Source organism: Tribolium castaneum, chromosome 2 (genome assembly GCF_031307605.1).
Source record: "Tribolium castaneum strain GA2 chromosome 2, icTriCast1.1, whole genome shotgun sequence".
NCBI lineage: Eukaryota > Metazoa > Arthropoda > Insecta > Coleoptera > Tenebrionidae > Tribolium > Tribolium castaneum.
In genome coordinates this window covers 937,935-957,916 of record NC_087395.1, presented here as the reverse complement: position 1 = coordinate 957,916, position 19,982 = coordinate 937,935, and the positions used below count along the sequence as shown (strand labels likewise).

General features: G+C 28.0%; 1 protein-coding gene across 1 annotated transcript in view; it reads right to left on the bottom strand.

Annotated features, from left to right (window-relative positions):
- LOC103314988 (uncharacterized) overlaps nucleotides 1–8,395 on the bottom strand; it is a 29,872-nt gene extending 21,477 nt beyond the window's left edge. The window contains exons 1-8 of the mRNA XM_064354723.1: nucleotides 8,197–8,395; nucleotides 7,807–8,146; nucleotides 7,684–7,760; nucleotides 7,437–7,630; nucleotides 7,226–7,386; nucleotides 4,209–4,377; nucleotides 3,966–4,156; nucleotides 3,770–3,905 (exon numbers count right to left, since the gene is read on the bottom strand). Coding sequence (XP_064210793.1) covers nucleotides 3,770–3,905; nucleotides 3,966–4,156; nucleotides 4,209–4,377; nucleotides 7,226–7,386; nucleotides 7,437–7,630; nucleotides 7,684–7,760; nucleotides 7,807–8,146; nucleotides 8,197–8,344 — 1,416 coding nt within the window. The 5' untranslated portion in view covers nucleotides 8,345–8,395. The remainder of the gene's footprint in view (nucleotides 1–3,769; nucleotides 3,906–3,965; nucleotides 4,157–4,208; nucleotides 4,378–7,225; nucleotides 7,387–7,436; nucleotides 7,631–7,683; nucleotides 7,761–7,806; nucleotides 8,147–8,196) is intronic.
- Between the last annotated feature and the right edge of the window lie 11,587 nt (nucleotides 8,396–19,982).

The following is a 19,982-nucleotide window of genomic DNA, read 5'->3' as shown; positions in this document are numbered from 1 at the left end:
ATTAAAAAATCTATAAAACTGCGAAGTAAGAATATTAAGAAATTAGAAAACTGAAGTTATAAGATAGTAAAACAAAAAAACTAAAAATATAGGAAATTAATATGGAAAATAAGGAAACCAAAAGGCTAAAACACTGAGGACATACTTGAAAACTGAAACACTAAGAAACTATGAGATTGAACAACTGGAAGCCTGTGAACATAAAAAATATAAAAAACATTTTTTTGTTTTTGCTTTTCAATGACTATTAAATTGTCTAAATAAAAACATAACTTACAAATTTTTAAATGCCCAAGTTAATAATTACAATTCTGTAGATCTAAGTGACTGAAAGAGTGATAAATTAAAAAAACTATAGAACTGCGAAGTAAGAAAATTAAGAAATTAGAAATCTGAAATCATAAGATAGTGAAACAAAAAAACTAAAAAATGCAGGAGTGGAATATAAAATATGCGAAATAAAGAAATACCGACGCAAACTTAAAAACTGTGACTATGAGATTGAAAAACTGGAAGCCTGTGAACATAAAAAAAAAGAACAATTTTTGTTTTTGCTTCTCACTCATTATTAAATTGTCTAAATAAAAACATAACTCACAAATTTTAAAATGCCCAAGTCAATAACTAAAATAATAATAAAAAAACTATAAAACTGCGAAGTAAGAACATTAGGAAATTGAAAAACTGAAACTATAAGACTGTAAAACAACAAAAAACTGAAAAATTTAGGAAATGAATATGAAATATGGGAAATAAAGAAGCCAAAATGCTGAAATACTGAAAACAAACTGTGATAGAAACACCAAGAAACTATGAGTTTGAAAAACTGGAAGCTTATAAACATAAAAAATATAAAGAACATTTTTTTGTTTTTGCTTTTCAACGACTATTAAATTGTCTAAATAAAAACATAACTTACAAATTTTTAAATGCCCAAGTTAATAATTAAAATTCTGTAGATCTAAGTGACTGAAAGAGTGATAAATTAAAAAAACTATAGAACTGCGAAGTAAGAATATTAAGAAATTAGAAAACTGAAGTTATAAGATAGTGAAACAAAAAATGTAGGAAATCAATATGGAATATGGAAAATAAAGAAACCAAAATGCTAAAAAACTGAGGACAAACTTGAAAACTGATACAAACACCAAGAAACTATAAGATTAAAAAAATTAAAGCCTTTAAACAGAAAAAATGTAAAGAACAATTTTTTGTTTGTTTTTTGCTTATCAGTGATTATTAAATTGTCTAAATAAATGCATAACTTACAAATTTTAAAATGCCCAAGTTAAAAACTAAAACTATTAGATTGAAAGAGTGATAAATAAAAAAAACTTTAAAACTGCGAAGTAAGAATATTAAAAAATTAGAAAACTGTTATAAGATAGTAAAACAAAAAAACAAAAAATGTAGGAAATCAATATGGAATATGGAAAATAAAGTAACCAAAATGTTGAAATATAGAGAACAAACTTAAAAACTGTGATAGAAACACCAAGAAACTATGAGATTGAAAAACTGGAAGATTGTGAACATAGAAAATATAAAGAACATTTTTTTGTTTTTGCTTTTCAATGATTATTAAATTGTCTAAATAAAAACATAACTTAGAAATTTTTAAATGCCCAAGTTAATAACTAAAAGGATATAAAGATTTTTCACCTAATTTGGTACATTATTGAGTTTTGAGGGCATCTTGCGAAACAATTGAGTTTTGACTGAAAAACTTGCAAACTGTCTGCGTTTAAAGACGAACTAATTACGAGAATCAATCTTTATCAAATACACAAGCGTAATGGAAAACTTATTTTTTTTTTTTTGAAAACAGAGAAATTTTAGATGCTTTGGCCGATATTTACAAAATAATCAAATAACAACTTTTTGTTCAGTTTTGAACGTTTTAGGATTGGTCTGTTTTATAGTTGGCAGAGCATTGTCTTGCAATTTTTTGAGCATTGGATAAGGAAGTAGGAGGTGCTTTTTATATTTTTATCGGTCAATTACTCATTTCTGTAACAAATGAGACAGCAGTGAACCGGTTTAAGAGCAGATATCTTTGACAGAACGGGATTCGCCTTCTAAATGGTGATAAAATGTGATTTTCTTTTGACAAAATCACATTTTTTAAATTTATTCAACAGAAACTATAAGAATGCTAGAAAAGTATGACTTTCACACAACTACACTGGTGGTTTGGAAAAACTGATAATTAAAATTATAATAAATAAATTTTTAAAATCAAAATTGACAATTGGCGAAAACTGCAATTTTGACAGTTTATTAAAAAATAATTTAATATAAAATTTGAGTATGCATAATTTATTACTATTGTTGTTTTACTACGGATAAGTTTACTGACTTTTAAAATGTCATCGTTAAACTACTCAAATCAAAAGGTTTTAGCTAAAAACAAACCACCATTGATGTTTTTAGTCAATTTTAAGCACTCAAATCAAGTCAAGTTACAAGTTATAGGTCTATTTAAAATTTTACGCAATTTTTTATTTTCAGCGAATCAAGTTGTCAGCGATTTTTTAAATTTTACAACAAAGGAGTGAATAAATTTTTTTAAGCAAACAAATTATAAAAATTAGCAAGTGAGTGTTTGAGCTAAAAATCAACTTAAATGAAGAGATTTTTCCAAAACAAATTACAAAAAGTATTTTTTCCGGGCAAAGTAACGCAGTTTTTCGAAAATTTTTAGTTTTAGCTTGTGCGTAAAAAATTACGATATTTTAGCCATTTGTGAGTAATTTGTGTTTTAGAGCAAAAAAACCATTCATATTAAAATTTCAGATTTATTTCATTTTAGAACTAAAAATTGACGGAAATAACCCAAATAAAGTTATCATAGCATATAAAGTTACAAAAATTTGTCAATATAGGTTAATCCAGACAAGAATATTTTAGGTATAATAAGTATACAACGTGTTAGGGAAAAATTTAAAGGTGGATTCTATTAAGCAAAATTTATGTAAATCAAAAATGCATAGTTTTCCTAAAAAATCGTACTGAAATTAAAGCCCCAAATTTTGAGAACCGCTGAACTAGAATAATAAAAATTAGCGTAAATTTTAATATTATTGACAAAACAGCAGAGGTAAATCAACTTTTTGGTTCATTACGTTATTTTTTGATTTCAATTTGTGTTGTGTTATTATGTTATGAGATCTTAGTAAAACAAGCTACAAAAGTCGTCCATATAAAGCAAAATAACACTGTCTAATAATTATTATTAATTCGTTGAAGCGTGTTTAATTAATTAAAAAATTAGCTCAAATTATTGGCCTTTACTAAAACAAACTTCAAATATTCCGGGCAAAGTAATGCACTTTTTGCTAATGACTTGGATTTAGTTTGTTTTGGATCTAGAAATTAATTCTAAAGCTTAAAGAAATCAAAAGATTTTAGATAAAAAGTTACAAATATTGCCGTTTCATTTCAACTTCTTATAAATAAAAATATTGTGCTAAAACAAGTTAAAAAATCAACGTTTTTAGTCATGATATGTTTACACCTGTTTAGCAAAAATTTTCATTTCAGAGCAAAATAACGCTATCCACTAGTTCTTTAGTTTTAATTTGTTTTGGAGTTTTATTTGATTCAAATTATGAAATAAAAGTCAAAAGAAAACTATTTCACCCAGTTGTTGGCAATTAGAACAAGAAATTCTTTCATAAAAAATATTTAATAAATAGAGAATATACATAAAAAAAATAAAATTTGTAATAGTTGTGACTAAATGAAGAGATTTTATTGAAATCCTTACCTTCTTTAATTTAATTTTTATTTCGCCACTTTTAATTTTAAAAATGAAATAACCCAAAATCATGCCGATGACATACGGACCAAATCGCCCATACGTTTGCTCATAGTAAAAAAATATATAATTTTCTGTATCACTCCTACAATAAAAATTATCACCATATTATTATCTCCTAAGTTTATCATTTGTTTTCACTCACTTTCCTCCAACCATAAATCCAGTAAATTGTTTATTGTAAGCAACTCCAAATGGTATAACAATGCTAATAATAATAAGAATCACTAAACCAATCAAAGTCCATTTTGGCTTTCTTTTCAATGGGAGAAGAACAAGTGGTGATAAAACAAATAGCTGCATGTCAATGGATAAATACCATGAGTGTGGTACACACTAAAATGAAATAAGTAAAAAATTGCAATAAAAAAAATACAGTAAAGTTTACAATTTGATCGTCGTGTACATAGTTCTGAATGTATAATAAAGCTGCCCACCAGCGTTTTCTACAAGGTATTACTAAGTGTTCATCAAATGAATTCCATAGAGGACCACTTCCTAAATATTTCAGTGTTGTTGCATAAACTAGAATTATAACTCCTAAAGCTGGAGTTAACCTGAAATTCAATGATGAAATTAGTAAACAAATAACGCAAAAGTTGTTAAAAAATACATATGTGGAAAAATAAAGAAGAAAAACTAAAAGTCCCTCAAAAGTGAACTAAAAACAAATAAAAGATCACAAAAATTAGATCAGTGCAAATAGCAGGTCAATGAAGAAAGTATGGAATATATAAAACAATTGTATTTATGTTAAAAAATGTATAAAACAATTATTTACCCTTAACTTTTTTTTGTAAAATCACAATTTTTTCGAAATTTTTGTTAGTCTATATAAAAGCATGAGGTAACGAAAATTATCATTTTTATTGTTCAGTTGTACATTATTAATTATTATTTCCTTTAATAAACATTCATAAATGGTATAAATAAGAAACATATACTGAAACAATAAAAATTAAATAGGACCGTTTGTAAGAACTTTAAAAAAACGAATAAAAGTAAATAAAATAATGTGATATCAAGAAACATTTCAGACAGTATCAGAAAAAGTTTCAAATTCGAAAAATTTAAAAGGACAAAAATAAAAATATGAAAAAACCACAAAGTCGATAAAAGTAAGTAAAATAAGGAATAAATATTATAATGAATATTAATTAAAACAATATCAAATCACAAAAGAAAAATAAAAAAATGTAGAAGATAAAAAAATTATTATTTAACGTAAATATTAAAAAAAGATATAATATTTATGAGAAACAAATAGAATAAATAATTGCAACACAAAAATAAGAGCAGAAGCCTAAAAAATGAGAGATTTATAACAATCAAAACTAAAAAATTATAAAACATAAAAGAGCAGAACATAATAATAAAAAAATATAAGAAGAAAAGATTTTGGAAATAATAACAAACAGAATTTAAACAAAAAATAGTATTAAAATAAGACAAAAAAACTTTAAGAATTATTAAAAACAGAACTTATCAAAGACAAAAATTAATCGTACATTGGAGCACAGAACATAAATAACAACAAAATACCAAAAGTCTTTACAAAGTTAACAGACCAGATCACATAATAAAAATTAAAAAACGGAAAGTAGATAAAAAAATGCAAAAATCTAATGAACTTAGACTAATGCAAACCATAGGTTAATAAAAGCAGTATGAAATACATAAAACAATTATTTAGCAGCAACTTTTTTCTGAATTCGCTTTTTTTTCATCACTTTTTTCTAACAATAGAACAATGTCATAGCTGAAATAACCAATTTCGTCACAATGGAAGTTTCTAAAACCAATAACTGAAGTTTTTTTAACTTTTAAAACAAAACTTGTGTTAATTAAGAAACAAAAATATTTTTTTCACAGAAACCAATGTTACAATTCCTGACAAAATAAATAAGGTCATTAAGAAAAACACACTGGAACAATGAAATGCAGAATTTATCAAAGTTAAGAGAATGAAACAAAAGAACGCAAAACATCAACGAAAAAAGTGAGAAAACGGAACATCTTTATAAGATAAATTTAAAATAGTTATAGATACAGAGATTAATAAAATCGCAAAATAAAAATTAAAATGAAAAATTTGAAGAGAGTAAAATAAAAGTGAAAATGAGATAAAGTCGACAATGACAATAGCAAGTAAGAATAAAACAAAAAAAAAATACAAAAATATTGATGAATGTAAGAAATGAGGGTAAAACGAAAACTAAAAAAATTAGACTACCAAACATCAAGTTAAGAAAAACAAAAAAAATAAAAAAAAGTAAAAAAACTAAAATAAATTCAACAAGAATTATTTTTTTGTTACAAAATTTGAGCAACACTTTGGAATTTTTGTTACTCACATTTATTACACAACAAAATCAATCCCAGAGAGTTTTAATTACATATTATCATGATTTTTGGATAGAAAATAGAAAAAAATAGAAAAAACACAGATAAAAAACGAAAACAAAATGTAGAAACTGTTAAAAAATGCAAACACATGAATTTATAACATTCAAAACTATAGAAGTAAAACAAAAAGGAGCAAAACGACGAAAAAGTGAGTAAACGGCATTTTTTATGAGATAAATTTAAAATAGGGACACAGAAATTTAAAAAACACAAAATGGAAGGAAAAAGAAATAAAGTCGTTAATATTAAGTAAAAATAAAACAATTAATGAAAAACAAAAATATTGGAAAATGTGAGAAATTAGGAAAAAACAAAAAGTTACAAAACAGAAAAAAAATATAAAAAATTGAAATAAATACAACAAGAATTAATTTTTTGTTACAAAATTTGAACAACACGTTGGAATTTTTGTTGGTCACATTTATTACACAACAAAATCAGTCCCAGAAAGTTTAAATTACATATTTTCATAATTTTTGGATAAAAAATAGAAAGTAGAAAACACAGATAAATAAGGAAAACAAAATACAAAAACTGTTAAAATATGCAAACATATGAATTTATAACATTCAAAACTATAGAAATAAAACAGAAAGGAGCAAAACAATACCGAAAAAGTGAGTAAACGGAATTTTTTTGTGAGATAAATCTGAAATAGTTATGGACACAGAAATTAAAAAAAAGCAAAATGGAAAATAATGAGGGTGGAAGAAGAAATAAAATCGTTAATATTAAGTAAAGATAAAACAATTCTTGAAAAACAACAATATTGGGCATGTAAAAAATTAGGAAAAAACAAAAAGTTAAAAAACAAAAAAAAAGATTAAAATAAAAACAACAAAAATCAATTTTTTGTTGCAAAATTTGAGCAAAACGTTAGAGTTTTTGCACTTACTTCAATCACACAACAAAATTAATCCTTGAGAGTTTTAATTACTTATTCTTATAATTTTTGTAAAAAAATAGAAAAGTTTTAATCGCTTCAAACTGGTAACATACCGTATGTACCGATGAACGTAGAACAAAACCATATTAAATTTTTTCCCTTTCGCTTCATATTTCAGAAACGTGTACACAATTACCAATCCTCCAATTAAAAAAAAAGTGTCCACTGATACAGACGATCCCACAACAAACATGTTTGCAGTATCTTTAATAAACTACACATTTTTTTAATAAAATATTATAAGTAAGTAACTAATTGATTCACCTCCGAAATTGCAAAATAATTAGCAATTGGTGCCATAGCTCCATTCACATGTTCATGAGCTGTTACAATCCACATCATTGTGAGTGCTTTCATTCCATTTAAGCACAGCAGTTGATCTTTATTTTTTGTTGTTGCCATCAGTTTTTTCCCATTTGTGAAGTAAGAAAATGCAATTGTGAGCTCATTACCAGGCTCTTCAAATAAACAATTCGATTATTTCTTGCTACAAATACTCACAACAACTCACTGTATTTTTTGTAATATAGGTAGACATCATAACAGGTTGAGAGAAAGCAAAGTAATAGAAAAATGCCTAGAATTGCTCTAAAATTGTACAATTAGTTCAAATAATTTTTACTTTAAAAAATACATTGTTGCCGTAGTTCCAGGTGCCATTTGCGAGTTGTTTCGTGTGTAACAATAATTATTGTCAAAAATATAAAGTTTGTGTAAAATGGTTAAGTCTTCAGTGCTACACTCATTTGGGACACAAAATGCAGAATAACGATAAATTTGATCTGAAATTATTTTTGCTTGTCCACCTTTTGTGATACCAAGTGAGATGTTTTTGCCTGTAATTGGAATTTTCCCCAAACAGTATTTACCAGTCAATTCGCCATTTTTCACACCCAAACATTCGTCAAAATTTCCCAAATCGTAAAAATTCCCAGCTAAAACTCCAGTTGGAAATTTGGCTTTGGCATCAAACACTGAGAATTAAAAATATGAACAACTTTCAAAAACCAAGATAAAAACTTACTTTGCAAAGCCCATTGTTCCATTTTTAGAAGTCCATTGTAATAGAGGTCGAATTGTTTTGAACACTCTACTGAAATATTTTTCATTTCATTAGCTGAACTTGGAATAATTCTGAGAAAAATCACAAATATACCAACTGTAGACAACATAACTGAAATGTTGATGTAATAACAGGTATAGTGTATATTCACTTATCTTAATTGAGTGTCAAAAATTTTATCTGAATGAAGTATCTAAGTAATTCGTTATTGTTAGGTGTGTTTAAAGAGCGTTATCTCTATACTGAACACGTGAATGTGCACTACCATATTTCAAAAAATATTTGATAGAAATCAATCAAATTCAAGCTAATGTTAACAGGAATATGATAAAAAATTAAGGAAATGGGAGGATAGAAGCTAGAATCCTGTTCGTATAATACATTCATAAAGGTTACTTGTATCATAAGGTTTTATCTGGAATTGGATATTAACTGACGGAGTCTTTGATCATGGTTGAAAGTTGACTTGACAGATTTACACACCTTTAGTGTCGACAGAGGAAAAGGATAAGCCGCTTTCGGTGCATTTTAGAAAATTGCACGAAGGAAATTAAAGCGTTCTGTATAAATACTGGCGCTCGAAATCTTTGGAAGGTTTCAAATAATTGTAGATTAGTCAGATTGCACTTATTGACTACATTTAAGTTTTGATGAATTATATACTTGTTTACACAATGTATCATTATTTTTTTTGGAGAACTTCTTTTATCTAAAGAAAAATCCTAGTATTAAAAAAACATTGAAGGAATTTTTAACTGTAATAAAATTCATAACTTGGATGTAGGCAATTTTTGTAATAATTCCAGAAACAGGTCGCTTTTTGTTTTATCTTATCCATCATTTGTTGAATATGGTTTTTGATTGTCTGCTGTTAAAACTGCACAGCCACTTCCAACTTTTTTTTCAAATGTAACGGTGTGACATCTCATGTGAAAGAGCACTTTGCAAGGAATACAACGCAATTTTTGTTTTCTGAAGATTTTCAAAGCCTACGCGATAAAAAAATGAAAACCAATTTTTATAACTTGAAATTAGGCAAATTACATTAGAAATGAAATAACTAACTAAATAACTAGAAATAACTAACGTTATGTTATATTCCAAGAGAAGAACGGTGCCCATTTTGAACAATTGTTGCATTAAATAATGTTCAACTTATAAAATTGGTTTTTATTTTATTATTACGTAGACTTTGTAAAGATTTAAAAAACAAATAGTGCATTGTAATGCTTGCAAAAAGGGGCATTTATACGAGGTGTCACTTGATATACCATTACATTTGAAAAAAAAGTTATAGGTGGCTGTGCATTTTTAACAACAGATAAACAAAAACCATATGCACCAAAGAGTAGGCAAGAAAAATTAAAAATAGACCTGTTTTAGAAATTTTTACCAAAATCGTCTAGATCAAGCTTATGAATATTATTCCAGTTAAAAATTCGCTGTATGTTAATTGAAACAATTTCGAAAACAATACATAAAATACTCATTTTAAAAAACTGTCTTAGAAATTATTTTTTCGAAAAAACAATAAAAAAAATTTTTAATTTGAAAATGAACGTTACATCGTAGTCTACTTAAATCGATGTGTATTTTTATTATTTGTTTTATTATAACTTGATTTTTTTCACATTTATAATTTAAAATTATTTAAAATAGTTGAAGTAAAAACTTGGTTTTCACTCCATTACAGATCAGTTCTATTGAAAAATAAATGAAATGTGACTGAAAATCTGAAATTTACTGTTCAAACTAATCTGCAAAAAAAGTTGATTAATAAAACATTTTGAACGAAACTTAATCAAATGGTAGATGAGACAGGTTAAGAAACAAAAATAAAAAAAAATAAATAAGAAATGAAAGAAATAACTTTGAATCATATCTCCTACATATTCACACACCTAAAATTGATTTGTTTTTTATTACATTTGTTTGAATTGTTATACTCCACATTTATTTTTATAGTTAAATTATTTATTGTCTGCCACTAGTTAACAAGAAAAACATGGTCTTTAAACATGGTTTTTAACAAGTTGAATTGGCGCAGACGGTAGGTTGAAAAATATATTCTTAATTTTTCTTTTAGTGAAAAATATTAGACGATTGAATTGGAAACGAAAAAAATAAAAATCCAGGAAGAGGTTTAAGTTACTACACTAGCAAAGAAAATTTGCATGCGTTTCATATTGAATAATAAAAATTTTTTAAGTAAAAACTTTGTTTGTTTTCACCCCATTACAAATAACAGTTCTAATAAAAATTAATATAGGTAATTGAAAAACTGTAACGTAATTTAATGTTCAAACTCTTCTTGAGAAAAAAGTTTTTGACCGAAATATAATCAATTGGTAAAAGAGAAAGGTTGTAAAGCAAAAATTAAAATCAGACGTAAAGGATTAATTTATTTAATGTATTGAATAATGTTTTTTTAGTTAAAAAAGGCGATAAAAAATTAATTCAAGTGAAACAACCAATAAAGAAGCCAAAAATTAAAAAAACAGTAATTTGAACAGCGAAATTAAAGACTTAAAAACAAGGCTTTATTTTTTAGATCATCTTCTCTGTAAAAAAAATTTTAAAGGCTTTAGCAAGTCGACAGAAGCTTATTCATTAAATGAGAAATATTGAGAAACTAAAATTTAAATTAGGAAAAAAATTAACAAAGTTTAACAAAAATTAATTTAGAATAGATATCACTAATAGATATTTTGAAGAAACTTTTTTAGCTAAAGAAGGCTAATAAATATAAACTGAAAATGATAAATAAATTAACTTTTTTCCGGTGTGTTAAATTTACAATGTAGTCATAATTTCAAAAATGTAACAAAAAGTTGGAGTCTTTATTTAATTGCGTATTTTATTTTGGAACACTCTGTATACAAATTAAAATATTCCTAGAAAGTGTCTGATGTAACACATGTTGTTTCAAAAGATCAAATTGGTAGCATGCACAGAAAAAACGTTTTGGGGTTATGGAGCATGCACGCACTTCTAGGACAGTCTGTTTTTGTCCCAAGAAATCTTCAAAAAAAATAACAGTAACAAATAATTCCAGTAATCTTTTAATACCAACGATACAATTAATTATTCCAGAAACTTTCAAATAATTTCAAGAAATTACAAATAATTATAGATCTAATTTTTGTGTTAACAGTGAATATAGGAAAACTTTATGAACCCAGATAATTGCAATTTCCAGGCTATAAAGTAAAAATTTTGCCAAACTTGAAATATAAAATATAGGTATTTTAAAAACTTGTAGAGAGACCACAATTTTTTTGTAAGTACTTTAAAATTCACCAAGTAATTACTTCGTTAAGTAACTACTTTAATATTTAAGAGATTTTGGTTGTATTTTTCAAAAAAACTTAATTATTTTTTAAACTATCAACTTTTAGGAATAAATTTAAGAAGTAAAAAAAATTAGAATAAGGCGCTGAATAATACGTAGTTATAAAATACAGGGGGTCTTATTTAAAAATATCTAGTTTTTCTAATACAGCGTGATTCTTAAATAGACCGCCAAATTCTACCCATGATAGTATCAAAGGAGTACATGCTCAGAAAAATAGTAAAAAAAATACAACTAATTTAAACTCATGAGCGCCGTACATGACACGGATTAACGCAATAAAAAGGTAAATATGCTACAGATCGACTCTATTTATTCTTGGAAAGCTGTAATAAAATTTTGACGGTCTATTTAAGAATCATCCTGTATAATCATTTAATCTAATAATGTGCTTGCAGACGCACTCAATTGTTAAAAATATGAGATAACTTCCGATTGGTTAAAGCAAATTGCAAAAACTAAATGGATTTGTAAAGCATAAGTGCAATTTTAAATATGTTTAAATATACAGGGTGATTCAGATAAGATAAAGAGCCTGACAAAGTAAATGAAAATAGTTTTTTGTGTTGCATCGCCAGAAAGTCAGGCTCTTTATTTTATCTGAATTATCCTATATATAAGGTGGTGATTAAAAAAACTATGTTGTAGACTGCACTGTAAAAATAGAATATTCTGTATAGAACTGTATAGGACAATTTTAAAATCTGCACTTTGGCCTTTGACTCATTTCGATAGATGTAATCGAGCTTGCCCTTATAACTGACTCGCCCAGTATGTAACTATTTCTGAATTCGGAAATAAAATTAACTAGACGCCCTCTGGTGATGACTTTTGAACTATGTCGAAAACAGTAAAGAAATTTTCGTAATGCCACATTTAACTGACATTTAATGAATTGTTCAATAATTTTGCGTGTATAGTGTTAATTACTTACAATAGAAAGAATTACTTGAAAAGTACGTGGTGGTAAATACTAGCGTTGACTTTGGTTCTGTAGTTTTTCGTGGTATAAAGTGTTTATTGTTGGAACTTGAAAGTGGATAAAAAGTGAAAAATATTTAAATTTTGATTACAAAGTGTTATCAAACAGTTATCTAATTAAAGATTATAAGTAATGGATCACAGCGAACACAAAGTTTGGCTCAAGAAACCAATAAATTAGTGAAGTGTTATGAATTTTAGGTTAGAATTTTACACTGAAAAAATCATGAAATGCTGCGGTAAATCTACAAAACTACAATAAAGATTAACAAATGCTGATACATTTAAACGTAAATTATGCCAAAAGGTAGGCTTTTCAATGTCTTTGTAATAATTTTCCAATAAAGAAAGTGAACCAAACAGTCATTCGTTATTCGTGTTTTCCTCGTCATCTCTCATTTGGCAACATAAGTTTCTTGCATCAAAGATGCAATAATCATTCCGCATAGGCAATGTAATAATTGTGAAGCCCCAAAATTCGTACAACGCTCAAAATATCCGAATAAACATTTTCCCCCATTTATGGTTACTGTTTTCGACCTAGCTCAGTGGCGCCCCCAACGGTAATTTTACTTCCGAATACAACGCGACATCAGGTGATCCATCAAGTTGTCAAAAAATTTTTCACAATTTTGAAATGTCCTGTTTCATACTTTGCTAGTTATCAATTATTATCAATTTTTGTTCCTTGAAAATGTAGGTACATAACAATTTTTTAGCCACGTCTCCAGTTTCAGGATTAGCTTCCCCAAACCCATTATCAGATACTAATAATATTAACGCCTACAATATGTTTGCATAGGACCTCGGTGGTTCTTGCTTAATTGTCTTCAATTAACATTTTTTGTCCGCACAGCATTTAACGTGAAACTAAATTTCCTTACAGAGTTAGCTTCGAAACCAATTTACTTCATTATTATCTTTGTAATTATTATTGTTTACCTGGCTGTAGGTAGAATATAGAGACACAAAAAGATTTGGTTTAATCACATCCTTGTGATATATCGTCTCTGTTTATGGCTTAAAAGCCTCGAGGCGCTTTGTGAAATTCATTGCGGTCCGAAACAATGGTTTTGACACCGTGCTTAACCCAATATTGGCCGCTACAGCATATTTCACTTTTAATACTAAATGGATGGAGCTCGGTTCGTCTATGTTTATTAAATTACCATCGAAGAGCCGGTGATATTTAATATACGTATTAATTTGCCAACGAGATGACTTTTCAAAGGTGAAATATTAAAAACACCCTGTACAGGGTGCTGCATTTTAGGGGATCTCCGAAACTAAGAGGTTTAGAGAAAAACGAGTGACATATTCTTTTGAAAAAATAACTTTAGTCAAAATCACAAATGTTTACAAAAAGTTAACATTTTAGCGAAATCTTAAAAAAAATATATTTTTTTTATTATAAAACATACACACTTGAAACAAAGACATTACAGGCACTTTTTCACAGTGAATTTAATAATGCTATTAGCTTTCTTTTAACCATTTGTTTAGCTGGAATAACGTAATGTTTAATTTTTTAATCATAGGCGGCTGTGATATTTTTGAAAAATTAATTTTTTTCTGATTTGTTATGTTTATTTGTGTAATACATTATTTTTAAATTAAAAAAAAACAAAACATATCGCTTTTTCTTTATAGTAGGCCATGAATACGTTTTGGAGTTTCAAATGAAACTATGAAAATTGTATTAGCCAACAAGTACTTATTATTTATTGATTTATTAAATCTTAATTAATTCAAAAAACAGCATAATAAATTATTATTAGATCAAATTTTTGCAATTATCAGAAATTATTTGTTTTTTGATTTAAAATGGCAAGCTTACATTGTCATTCTATTTTCTAATTTTAAATATAAAATGTCGGATGAAGAAACATCTTATTAATTGTATGATTGTGTGTCAATAAAATTTTATTTTACAAAAATGTCAATCCAAACACCAAAATCAAATCCCATCTGCGGTAAAAAAATACTTAACATTGTCAACGTCACCTACATTGCACTTCACTAAATCATAAAAAAGTGTTAATAAATGGTAGTGACACAACGTTTTCAATTTTCTGCACATTTTTTATGTTATTAAAATCTACGACGATCGTAAATTCAATTGAGAATAACTTTAACATAGCTTATTTTTATAATTTCAAATTTTTCACTTTAATAACCGTTCATAAAATTCCTAGATTATTCACACCTTTTATGTGAAATAATTTTTCCATGGCCAACTACACAGTGATTCTACTAATAAAAGTAAAAAAATAATAAGCACAAAAAACAAATACAATATTTTTCATAAATTTTCAAGAATTTTTATACTCCCAAAAGTAATTAATTACGTGAAAATTGAAATTTACAGTAAACGTACCCTAATTTACCCAAATTAGTACCAAAGCTACAATTTTTCATAACAACAAATACAATGAACGTCTAACACAAAATTATAAGTTAGTATGGGTATTTTCAGATCTAAAGAGTTTATAATTTATGGTTAAAAATTTGCTAGTTTGTTAATGATAAAGGCATTCAACAGCGATATTTACACTTTATTTACTCGTTAATTCTACCTGTTACGATCACGTGCAAAACGTCAGCCATATCTTATTGTTTATTATGTAAATATAAATAACTTATATTCACTTGATAACTAAAAAAAAAGCTTATCTATACCAATCAGCTGTTTCAAAAATCAAAAATGATTTAAAAGCTGAGCGCTACCATAGGCTTGTGCTAATGTGCTATAAATAAGGTGTTACAATTTTGTGCTGTAAATAAGGTGTTGTGCATTTTGTGCTATAAACGACAGTTTTTTAATTTTTCGTTAATTATTTGTGGTAATACCTTAATAAGTAACTAAGGTTTAAGGTTATGTTAAACTGTAGTCAATAGCGTTTTGCATTTCTTTTGGACTTTCAAACATTTATACTTTACACAAAGAGTTATACTGATATAAATGACGTGATCAATGCTCGTACTATAACCAATAATCCAATTTTGTGCTACTTTTTATGAACATTAGTTTTTACATGTAAATTTCATATCAGAGGCGTACGCTTCTAGAATTGCTGATAATAATTATTATTCTATCCTCTGTTCCTTTTGTGTCCTTTCCGTGGCCTACCTGTGCTTGTTTTTTTATTTTGAGTCACTACGAACGGCCGCGTAGTGTGAAGCGTGTGTCCTTGTCTTTATTCCCTTGCCTGATTGTATTTATCAACTCACTCATAATGAGTGTCTGCTATAAATGCAAAAGTAGCGTCGTGAATTCTATCGCTTGCTTAAATTGCAAAAAAGCGTATCACCCCAGTTGCTTAAGAGCCTTTAAAAACTATTCTGCGATTGGTCAAGATCTGACATCAATAAGTGCATGCCCTTGTTGCGATAAATTAAAATCTTTACAAAATCCCACTTCTCCGACTCTAAATATCTCTACTAATACTATATTTGAAGACCTTGGTATCCTAAAGCAAGAAACCGACTTAATAAAAAAAACTCTTGATGATTTAAAAACGTTTATAACTGAATCACCGACTACTGTTTGTACTTTTGATAAAATAGATGAATATGTACGCAAAAGTTTTGATGATCTTGAAAGCAAATTAATTTCTTTGTTAAAGGATACCCTTAATCGTGAAATTGAGAAATTAAAAAAATCAATAAAAAACGAAGTAATAGCAGAAATCTCTACTAATTTGAACCGTACCAATGATAATATTAAAACTGCCAACTCTTCTGATTTAACTTTGAAATCTACAAATTCAAAGAATGTAAGTACCCAGTCCGTGTCTAAGACGAACAGATATAAAGTTCGTATATATGCTGATCAAAAAGGACGTCATTGTATAGACTTATTAGAAACTTATATTCCAGTTAGCAAATATGTGATCCAATCCGTAGTAAAACCTTATTCCTCGTTACAAGAGCTTCTTAAAACTGAAAACAACAACGAGCAACTTGGCAATAATGATTTTGTTGTAATATACGCTGGAAATCATGAAGCACAAAAAGGAAAAATCCCTGATGAAAATACTCTAAATGAACTTATCAATCATAAATTTTTAAATACTAATATCATTCTTATCGGCTGTCCATATTTTGTTAATCGTCCCATTTTGAATAATTTTGTTTATGAATTGAATTGTAATTTTTATAATGTGGCTAAAAATAATAAGAACATATATTACTTAGACTCAAACGATAAAATTTTTGATCAATTCAAGACGGATAACTTTGTAATAAATAAAGCTGTTAAAAGGTGCATTATAAAAAACCTGGGCGACCTAATCACTGAGTGCCAAGACCATACAAATAGATCTGCAGTTGAACAAAATCCAGTAGCAACGTTTCTTGACACATCTCTGCCATCAGTTGATAAATCTGACTCTCAGTCTTTTTAAATCGCTTCGTCTGTTTACAGCCCTCACATTCTAAAATATCTATATCAATCAATAAAAAAACTGTCAATAGTTTTCATGGCATCTACCAAAATGTTAGGGGATTAAAATCAAAATCAGTTACATTTTTTAATTCATTTTTATCTACGTCTGATGAATTTGATTTAATTGTTATTACTGAGTCTTGGTTAGATGACACCGTCTTGGATGGTGAATTGTTTTCTGATAATTATTATGTTTTTCGTCGGGACAGAGATCTCCGCCACCTGGGTATCCATAGAGGTGGTGGTGTGCTTATAGCAGTTAATAACAAATATAACTGTCGTCAACTCGATATATCTAATATTGGTCGTAGAAGTTCTCCTGCTATTGATCTGGTTGCAATAAAAATAAATGTAACAAGTTATCAACATCTCTTCGTGTTTGTAGTCTACATTCCTCCTTCTATTTCCTTTAGTGATTTTGACAATTTTTTTGATCTTCTTAATAATTTTGACGAGATTAATAATGACAATGTTTTATTCTTAGGAGACTTTAACACTCCTTTATTCAGTGGATTTTCAAAAAACAATTTTAGTATTTCTCTTAAACACTTCGCTTCTTTTCATAATTTTAATCAATTCAATAACATACGTAATAATAGGAATAATATATTGGATCTCATCTTTTCCAACATGGACTGTGCCGTTAGCAAGTCCTCTTTCTCGTTTGTTCCTGAAGATCCTTTCCATCCGAGTTTGGAGTTTACCCTCGATATTGTAGCAAAAACTCCTGATAAGTTCTATATGAATAGGGACCACGTCGCATTTAATTTTAAAAAAGCAAATTTTGATTGTCTATACACTACTTTACAGGTAGTTGATTGGTCCGAACTGGAGAAGTTTAGCGATGTGAATGAGGCATGTCGAGTTTTTTATGAAACCCTCTACAATTGTTTTGAGTTATTTGTTCCAAAACTATTTTGTCGTAAAAACTACCGCACATTTCCTACTTGGTTCAACACTGACATTATCAATTGTCTACGTCGTAAATCTAACATTTTAAAGAAATATCGTCGAACTAAAAATATGCATTTCTATGAGGAGTTTAAGAAACTTCGATCTCTTTCAAAATCCCTAATAACTACTGCCTATTCTCAATACATCGGCCACATGGAAAACACTATCTCCAAAGATCCAAAGAAATTCTGGTCTTTTGTTCAAGCTAAAAAGCGTAACTCTAGAATTCCGGGTGTGTTGTATCATAATGGTAATGCAATATCAAATCCTAATGATATAGTAAATAGTTTCGCTAAATTCTTCAAAAGTGTTTTTTCTGACATGACATTGACTTCAGATAGTCCCTCGATGATGACGAATCTAAATAGTTTTATTACTGTTAACGAGATTAATGAGCATGAAATAATCCGGGTATTAAAGCGATCTAAAGACACACTTACTGCTGGTTGTGATGGTATCCCCAGCTTTTTATTAAGGGATTGTGCACATATTTTTTCTAAACCACTCGTATACATTTTTAATTTAATATTGCAAACTTCGACGTTTCCTAACATATGGAAAATAGCACACGTTTGTCCTGTCTTCAAAACGGGTGATATAACACAAATTCAAAACTACAGGCCAATTTCAATCTTGTGTAATTTCTCGAAAGTTTTTGAGTCAATTATTTACGACCGCATCTACACTTCTGTAAAAAGATTTATATCACCTTCGCAGCATGGATTTGTTGAAAAAAGATCAACTGTTACAAATCTAGCCTGTTTTACTCAGTTCATATCTGACGCTTTGGACAGAAAAGGTCAGGTTGATGTCATTTATATGGACTTCAAAAAAGCATTTGATCAAATTGATCATCATCTGTTATTGTTAAAACTTGATCAGTATGGTTTCTCCGGTTCTTTGCTATCCCTAATAAAATCTTATCTTGCTAATCGAGAGCAAAGGGTTAAATATCGTAACTACATTTCGGATAGTTACGTTGCAACTTCGGGTGTGCCGCAAGGTTCCAATCTTGGACCCTTATTATTTTTGCTTTTCATTAATGATATATGTGGTTCTTTATCAACATGCGCTAAACTTCTCTTTGCCGATGATCTTAAAATTTACACAGAAATAAAATCTATAGAGGACTGCCTCACTTTACAGAACAATATTAACGCAGTAGTGAAATGGTGTAATGAAAATCGCCTTTATCTAAACCCATCCAAATGTAACGTTATGTCTTACACTAAAAAGCGCGAATTCCTTGAATTTGTATATGATATTTCGTCCGTAACACTGCATCGTACCTTTATTATTAAAGATTTGGGAGTTATTTTCGATACTGAACTCGCATTCAGTGAGCATATTAGGGATGTTACGGCTAGAGCGATTAAGTCATATGGATTCATCTATAGAAATTGTCGAGATTTTAAGAACTTATCAGTTATGAAGACCCTATTCTTCTCGTTAGTTAGAAGCAAACTGGAATACGGCGCACTTAGTTGGCACCCGATTTATAAAATCCATATAGATCAACTCGAAAACATACAGCGACGATTCCTAAAATTCCTAGTTTTTATAATAGATGGAAATTATCCTATAAGGGGCTATGACCAGAACTTGCTTTTGAATAGATTCGGTCTCCAATCTTTACAGTTTCGCCGTATTTGTATTATAATTAAATTTCTGTATAATTTAATTAATAATAACATCGACTGTTCTTGGCTATTAAATATGTTAAATTTTGCTGTTCCACGTTTAAACTCCAGACAAGCCATGACATTTTATCCTATAGCGAGAAGGACCAATGTAGCTGATAAGTCTCCTATCGTATTAATGACTACCCTATTTAATAATGTATGTAAAGACGGTGATATCAACTATGATTCGTGGCGGAAGATTGTTTCGTCTTTATCATTAGTATAGTATTAGTGTAGTTCTAAGTTTTTGTATATATTTACTGTAAATGGGTTTCCTGTAGTAAATAAAGGCTTATTATTATTATTATTATTATTATTATTATTAAAAAAC